The sequence below is a fragment of the Dendrobium catenatum genome, unplaced genomic scaffold (genome assembly GCF_001605985.2).
Source record: "Dendrobium catenatum unplaced genomic scaffold, ASM160598v2 original_scaffold_268049, whole genome shotgun sequence".
Lineage (NCBI taxonomy): Eukaryota > Viridiplantae > Streptophyta > Magnoliopsida > Asparagales > Orchidaceae > Dendrobium > Dendrobium catenatum.
Window position 1 is genome coordinate 188,085 of NW_021586447.1, and position 8,508 is coordinate 196,592.

Sequence of the window (8,508 nt, forward strand, 5' to 3'; positions counted from 1 at the left end):
ACAATCAGCTCTGCTAAAATCAAGATTAAAAGTCATTCATAAGCCATTTTCCAGTGGCTTGCAGACATGACCTCGATTGATCAGTGCTAGCTCTTTCAAGGAACAAGCCTGATCCAGCAAGTGCAATGTGAACTAGTCTTTAATCGTCAAACTTAAAAGAAGAGATGAGAGCGATGCACACAGTACTATAACTATATTTTATTACATTTTTAATATTTACAACTTGGCCATCTGCTACTGTTCTCCATCCAAATAAAGATATAGGAAGGACCACTAGGCTTCAAAACGTCAGTAGATGTTAATCAGCACAATGAGATAATTCAACAAGCATCGCTTTCAGTAAGTTTGATCACCACACCTAACAGTTTTATGGTGCTCAGCAATACTGTCACACTCATATCTGAAGGTATTCCCTTCTCCTAAGAAATACTCACATTGTTTGGGTGATCAAACAAATGTACAGGTACTTAAGTTTGATCTGTGTAATACTGTATAAAACATTTAGTATAAAAAACATGTGAATGATAATATGCAATAATATGTGTACTTTCTTTCTTTTGTGCAATTAATGAAAATGAGTTTGCTTCACTTGTTCTTCATGTCTAGCTAAATTCACTAGTTTTGGATTGATGTTGTAAATAAAATGTGGAGTACTAATAAATTCTCTTCATCCATCATTTAATGATATTTTCAATATACTAGATCTTCATTTAATGCACATAGTGGTCATATGTGTAGTTAATATTAGGCGTAATGTGGAGCCTAAGAATAGAAGAGCGGGCACAACCAGATATATTGGATTGATATGATGCAAGCATATACATAGATATGAATTGCAATGATCAAGGGGTTTTAAGCGTACATGTTTTACTTACTCTTCTAAGATTTTCATAGGATGATAGACTATGGGAGTTTACAGTAGTATTGAGATTGGAAGAGTTTAACCTGTCATTTGTCACGACACACTTGACTGAGCGGTCGGTGATGCATATGCTCTAAATAACATCAATATGAAAGAGAATAATTAGGAAACATATTACATTCCATCAATTCAAAATATTTTATTCAAATAGTATTTCATTTAAAATTTTTATTGATTTTAAACTAAGTGATTGAATCTCAAACAAAACTTATTTTTATCGAGTAAGATAATTATTATAATTGTCATTACTAGTATTTGCAACTAAGCATTCATCCTTGTGGGGTTGATACTCTACTCTATCACTATATTATTTGATTCGGCACATATACTTGCGTATATTAAGTGTGGTTTTTGTAATTTTTATATAAAAAAACCTAAGTATTGTTTAGGAATTGATAGAGCCATAAATCATTTTCACAATTCTTTAGATTACTCTACCGCCCCCATCAACATTAAACAAGTTATTTTGATATCGATGCAAGTAATCGAATAAGTTGTCATTATCTTTGTAAGAGAAGCTTAGATAAATTGATGTCTTAAGTCTGTTGTACTCTTTTAAAATGCCTTGCGTGATATAACTAGATACAAATTTTAGAGATATATGACTTTCAAGTAAAAATCTTCTCTAGAAAAGATAATAAAAAAGAAACATTTAATGATAAAAGACTCTTCACTCAATCACAAGCTTTCACATCCCACTATTTAACACAAAATTAAGCTTGCAAAATTGAGAAGCAATGCCTCCTAAAATGCCTAAAAATACTATCCTTAAAAATATAGTTTGAATGATAAAGTAAAAAATTTAAGTACTATATTCTCCTTCATAAAACGCCTTGTTCATGACAATAATTTTATTCTATTTTACCATATAACAAATCATTATAATATTTAGATAAATTGTCATTTATTTAATCAGTGCTCATTCATCCACTCTACTAACCACCACTCTCCCTTAAACCAAGGAGCTAATTGAGGCAACCATCTTTAAAAAGCTTCTTCTCTTCCTCAGCTTCCCTTCTTCCACTTTCAAAGCTCTTTTCAGAAGCTCATATGATCATGGAGACAGATTCAGCAAACTGTGAATGCTGTGGATTGAGAGAAGAATGTACTCAGGAGTACATAAGCCAGGTGAAGGCCAATTTTGAGGGGAAATGGCTTTGTGGGCTCTGTTCTGAAGCAGTGAGAGAAGAAATGAAGAGAGGTTGGAAGAAAGGAAATGGAAAACCTGAGGATGCTTTGAAGGCCCATATATCATTTTGTAGCAAGTATAGATCCAACCCAGCAGTTCTTGTTGCAGAAGGGATGAGGCAGATGTTAAGGAGAAGGTCAGGTAATCTATCTACTTCGACGGCGGCTTCGGTTTCGTCGTCACTGAAGAAGAAGAAGAAGTAGGAGAGATCTGAAACTCTTTTGAAGTCTTAGGAAAGGTTGCTTAGGCTTGGAATAATGATGTTAGTCTTTCAATGGCTAAAACTTTCCTGCTTTGTCATTCCTTTTTTTGTCTTAGGATATTATTATCAAATTTTGATTGAAATGGATCGCAAAATCATTGAATTTAATTTGAGATAAGTGCAATACATAAAAATTTAATCAATTTTGTATTGTATTCATTTCAAAATAAATATAATGATTTTGAGAACCTCATGATCAAAAATTTGATTAGAATAGCTCGAGCCTTCCATTTTTCTTTCTCTTCCTTTCTCATTTAGCTGGTGGCATGTACAAAGGAGAATTGGGATCAATTAAGATTTAGGTTTTATTAGTTACTTACTTCTTAGTTTTGAATTTACTAAGCTTCCTTACATTTTTCTGTTGCATAATTATTTGAAAAATAACTTTGATTTTGGTAAAAATATGCCAGAAATTTTATTATCTATGATTTTATGCACTTATGAAGTAAATTCTGATATAATTCATATTTTTATTTGAGAGACTAAACAATTTTATCATATATGAAAAAAGCATATCATCAATATAATGATGTTTTAGGACGCTAAGACTTTGAGACAGTTTTCTTACTACTTTATAAAACTATTTTTTAGTACAAAAATCTCTTGAAAACACGAAAAAAACAGTGATCTAAGGCTGCTTTCTTTCAACTTCTTAAAGCGGCTTTTTAGTAAAAAAAATTAAATTTTTTTAACAAAAAAATCAATTTAAAAAGCAGAAAGAAAGCCATCCCAAACAAAGCCAAAGTCTAAGTTGGTTTATTGGCTGAACAAAAGCTTGGGTTTGTTTGTTCTGTCTGAGCACAGAGATGCATGGATGAATCAGTTTTCTTCTTCCACCTTTGAGCTTGTAATGTCCTGTTTTATTGTTTCAATTCAATGTTTTTTTTTTTTCAAATATTACAAAAATATATTTTGGAAGGGTTTTTCTGTTAATTATGAAGTGATTTGGGAGTAATACTCATATTTCAGTATTAATAATGAAATAAATCTGGAACTATTCAATGTTGCTTCTGGTAGAAGCTTTCTACTCTTTCCTACAAACTCTTTTTTTTTTTTTGGTTATCTTTAATTATATGATTAAGAGTTTGTTTTTTGGAAACATATGGGATGGTTTTTAAAAGTTCTTTTAGCAGTTAAACTAATGTGAGTCCAAAGAATATAAAGGACACCCTTCCACCTAATTAATGAAGGTGTTAATAGAATGTAATACATATAAACTATGAAAGATGACTCTTATAATGATATTAGGGGAACTTTTGAGGGGTTAGAGTTATCATCAAGCAATGAATATTGAAAAATAACTTATGGTAGGCATGAGAAGTTCGAGGATGGAAGTCCAACAACTTAGTTGGTTCTCCTAACAGGTAGAGAGATCAAACAATCAGAACGATGGACATCAAAAAATGGTTGACGGATGTTTGATTCAAATGATGATTTAAAATAAACATCGAAATGTAGGTGACAATGTGTGATTAGCTTGGTCTTTCTGCATAAGAAAAGAGATAGAACGAAGGGGAAGGTGACATCCAATGTCGGTAGATGATGAATGTTGCATTTTGGTCTTTAGCAAATAACAAATGATAGTAAATAGGAAATATCAAAAGTCATAGGATAGAGGACAATCAACTTAGTCATTTATCCTAATAAGAGTGAAATATCAATAAGAGAGACCCTAGAAGTCAATGGCTGATAAATGCCAGATATTAGTCATCGGTAATTGTTATACAATAATTGATAAGAAAAGTCAAATTTTATGACACGTAATGGTCAACTTGACCATTCTCTTATTAGAAGGGAAGATCTTTTTATTGAGCAACTAAAGGACAAGTGTTGGTTTTGGTGGTTGATGGGCATCAAATATAAGTCATTGGCAGGCTTTAAATGACTAATAGTGGCAAACATCATAAGTCAAATGAAGGTGGGCAATTAGTTTAATTGTTTTCATGATAAGAAAGAAATTGAGTGTGAACCAAGGAATTTTGATCTCAACTGAGAAGAGATATTTTTGTTGTTTTTGATTTAGAAATGTGTACATATATAGAGAAGAAATAGTACACAAGATACTGTAAGAATGGATAACCGTTATAATCTTCAATTGATACAGTGGACATATTTCAACAAGAGTATTCGCTCTATGTTTTTTCTCCTTTCAAAATTTCTACCTAAATAATATGTATACTATATATGTTACAGGCTATTTATCACTAAAATTTTCAAATAACACTAATTTGATGACTCTCATAAATATTTCATCAAATAGCAATTCTAATCTCTCCATTAAACTTAATAAAAAAGAAATAGTACAATAATTCCAATATCCATAAAATTATTATATATTCAACACATATTGTAAAATAACTTGAAAATAGGAAAGCAACTTTAAAAAAAAAAATTACAAGGATTATATCACTTTTTATGATACAATATGGAGAGATAATATCAAAAATATTTTACTTAATGAATTAAAAATATAAATTTTCACTTAGATCCAAAAAAATCAATGATTACATTTTGTATAACCCACAATCATGCATGCTTGGCTTATGCCTATCCACACTAACTCATCATGCATTAATTGATGTTAATCTTTGTTGTAAACTCCAAAATATAGCACTCACCTCTCCATAATCATTAATGAATTACTTGCACATCAAACACATTTTTAGTACTAAGAACAAATTAAGGCTTCATTTGGCTAGATGGCTTTTTTAATGTTTTTTAAAATAACTTTTCTGTACAAAAATTTTTTGAACTAAAATTTTTTGTACTCAAAAGCTACTTTAAAAGCAATAAAAAAGTCATCACAAACACAATCGAAATCACTAACCTACACACATCAAATATGAAAGATTCAAACTCTAGACCTCTTACGCTTCATTTGGGACAGCTTTCTTCTTGCTTATACAAAAGATATCCCAAACAAAGCCTTAGTTGACAATCTAAGCTCACAACCAACACATCAAGATGAGCCGCCTATTGCACACCAAATACTTTAAAAAATAATGTAATATTGAAATATTAGGTGACTAACTTCTATCACCTTTAATTCGATAAATTATTTTGTGCGAAGACCGGATGCAGAATGTTGTTTGGCGACTAACTAGAATGCGTCAAATCAGCGGTACCAAACTGCAGTACCGAGCCGCGGTACCGAGTGAAGGTGTGATATGACACATTCTGATTTATCTCCGAATGACGTTTGGTATCTGATATGTCACCAAAAATTATCTTGATCGGGTACGAATTTTGATGAAAAATTGAGTTGAAAGTTTCCAAAATTAGATATGGGACCATCCGAACTCCAATTTCAACAAACTTATAATCGAATTGAATGTCTCAAGAAGACGAGCCCAACGACACCAAATTAAACTCAATCCGAGCCCGAATGGTCCAAAACAAGGGTCTGAAGCACTGTTGAAGGGTTCAAAGCACAATTTGGATTACCAAACAGTTTTCAACTGTGACATGCTTATAGTCAAATCGAGCGGCTCAACGAGACAAATCCAACGAGCCCAAAGTCACTGAATTCTGAAAACATTAAGGCGTCTGATTGACCAATAAACGGTCAATGATCAAGGGGATCGATATCGACCGTCTATTCAAACCACTCCAATTTTGACCTTGATCCTCCACATATTTACAAGCTATGCCACTCTCAAAAAACTATAAATAACCCTCACTCTTCTCATGAGAGGGATAAAAGAAGGGAGGAATTTGGGAGCTCTCTTTCCATCGACCACCGCCAGAGTTTCCTGCCGACCACCGTCGGAGTTCCTGCCGACCACCGCCGGAGTCCCTACCGACCACCGCCGGAGTCCCTGCCGACCACCGCCAAAATCCCTGCCAACCACCGCCGGAGTTCCTTCCGACCACTACCGAAGTTCCTGTCGACCAACGCCGGAGTTCTTGCCGACCACCACCGGAGTCTCTGCCGACCAACGCTGGAGTTCCCGCCGACCACCGCCGGAGTTCCAGCCGACCACCGCCGGAGTTCCCGCCGACCACTACCGAAGTCCCTGCCGACCAACGCCGGAGTTCCCGCCGACCACCGCCGGAGTTCCCGCCAAACACCGCCGGAGTTCCTGCCTACTACCACCAAAGTTTGTCGACCACCGCCGGAGTTCCTCTCGAACTCCGCCAGAATTTTCTTGCCAACCATCGCCTTAATTTTCTTCTGGATTGTCGCTAAAGCTCTTCCCAACCACTGCCTTATTTTGGTCGATTCATCAATCATCGTCAAATTTCTGTCTGATTATAACCTGTTGTAATTCCAGCGTATCCAAGTAAAAGATTGAATCAAATTTTGTAACCAACCCAGACATAGTGGAATTTCTCATCTGGGCCAGGCCCCGTGGTTTTTTCCTTTCGGGTTTTCCATGTAAAAAAGTTTCTGGTGTTTCTCTTCCTTAATTTTCTATTGTTGTGCTGGATATATGTAAATTGCTAAGACGTTATATTTTTCATTCTACCGCCGCGTATATTCTAGTCCGCAACAGTATCCGCACAAAATAGTTAATCATTTAATTCACAGTACTTACTATTGAAATGCAAATAAGGACAAATCAAATGAATAGACATTATATGCCTTTTCCTCGCTAATTGTCGGTCATTTGTTTCATTAGAATGATGCATGCAGAACCATACGTGAAATATGAAAGGCCATAAGCACTTCCACGTGATTATGCTTTAGAATCTGATTCAGTGAGACAGTGAGAATCCATTTTACTGTTGAATTTATGGGCTTGTTAGATATCATTCAGATTTGAAGTGAATATCAATATCTCTTTTTTATTATAATAATTATTATTATTTTGTATTATTGTTATATATGACAGCTACATATCACAATATAATAAATTTGTTGAAAAGCATCTAATGCTGGGAGAAGGGGTTGAGTAGGGGTGTCAATTTCGGGTCACGGGTCGGGTTCGGGTTGAATCCGGAAATGATCCGGGTTCAAACGGGTCGACCCTAACCCGACCCGGGTAGGTAAACATGTCGGATAGAAGGGTTGACCCGACCCGACACGGGTTGACCCGAAACGGGTGCGCGAGTGGCCATGCTGGCGAGCGCGAGTGGGCGCGCAGGCCAGCTCCAGTGGGCACGCGAACGAGCGTTGGTGCTTCACGGGCAGGCGGGGCAGCATCGCGGGCAGTTGATTTTAAACTGGTTCGCGTGTTCATCCGGTAACCCGTCAGGTCAACCCGAACCTGACCCGTTTTTCAAACAGGTCGATTTCTAGAACCCAAACCCGACCCGTTTTGAAATCGGGTCGGGTCAAACCCGAAATTTTCTTGTCGGGTTCGAGTCGGGTTTTCGTGTCATGTCAAATATTGACACCTCTAGGGTTGAGAATAATTAGTCATTTTTTAAATTTAGTTTTCAGAATTATAAATATTTCCTTTTTATGTTTATTTTGTTGTTCATTTTTATATGATTTTAAAAGAATGACCGGTTGGCCAATAATCTAAAGGTGTAAATGAGTCTAGTTGAGATCGAGTCATCCTCAATTTGAACTTGAGCTTGATTATGTAATCAAGCTCGAGTATAATTTTACGAGTTTGAGTTAACTTATGAGCCTGCTTATTATCTATAAAATAGTTCATTCTTCTTAGAGTAATTATTATAAAATATCATAAAAATAAAAAAGTAAATGAAAATAATGAGAAACCGCTTGAAATAAAAAAGATAAATGTAAGTTCCACATATTTTTAACAACTTTATACTAAACTTATCGATTTTCTTATATTTTAAGTGTATTTAATATTAATATTTTTTATACAAGTCAACTCATGAGCTAACGAGTCGAGTTAGAGTTGACTCAAACCTTAATTCACTAGTCATTTATCGAGACAATTTTGAGCTAGCTCACGAGTTAGCTTGTATCCTTAAGTCGATCCAATTGGCTCAACAATGAATCGATCCACTGGAATCGATCAGAACTAATTGGAATCGGTGGTTGAACCAACAAGCTGATGAATTAATCCAATTTTTTATGAACCAATTAGCTCCAAAATATATCAATTTATGGAATTTTGATTTTAATCAAATTGCTATAATAAAATATTTGGATATTCTATCAACACATTTTCCATTTATATTTTTTAAACCTTTAAATTGAATATTGTTATTATT

General features: G+C 34.6%; 1 protein-coding gene across 1 annotated transcript; it reads left to right on the forward strand.

Moving 5' to 3' along the window:
• Positions 1 to 1,873: 1,873 nt before the first annotated feature.
• LOC110104832 lies at positions 1,874 to 2,688 on the forward strand. The gene has a single exon (XM_020834099.2). It carries the CDS (start codon positions 1,973 to 1,975, stop codon positions 2,312 to 2,314), a length of 342 nt encoding a protein of 113 aa, XP_020689758.1. The 5' UTR covers positions 1,874 to 1,972; the 3' UTR covers positions 2,315 to 2,688.
• The last annotated feature ends 5,820 nt before the right edge of the window (positions 2,689 to 8,508 follow it).

What these genes read in the sequence shown, in the direction of transcription:
- LOC110104832 (XM_020834099.2), top strand. Translation starts at nt 1,973, where the DNA reads ATGATCATGGAGACAGATTCAGCAAACTGTGAATGCTGTGGATTGAGA.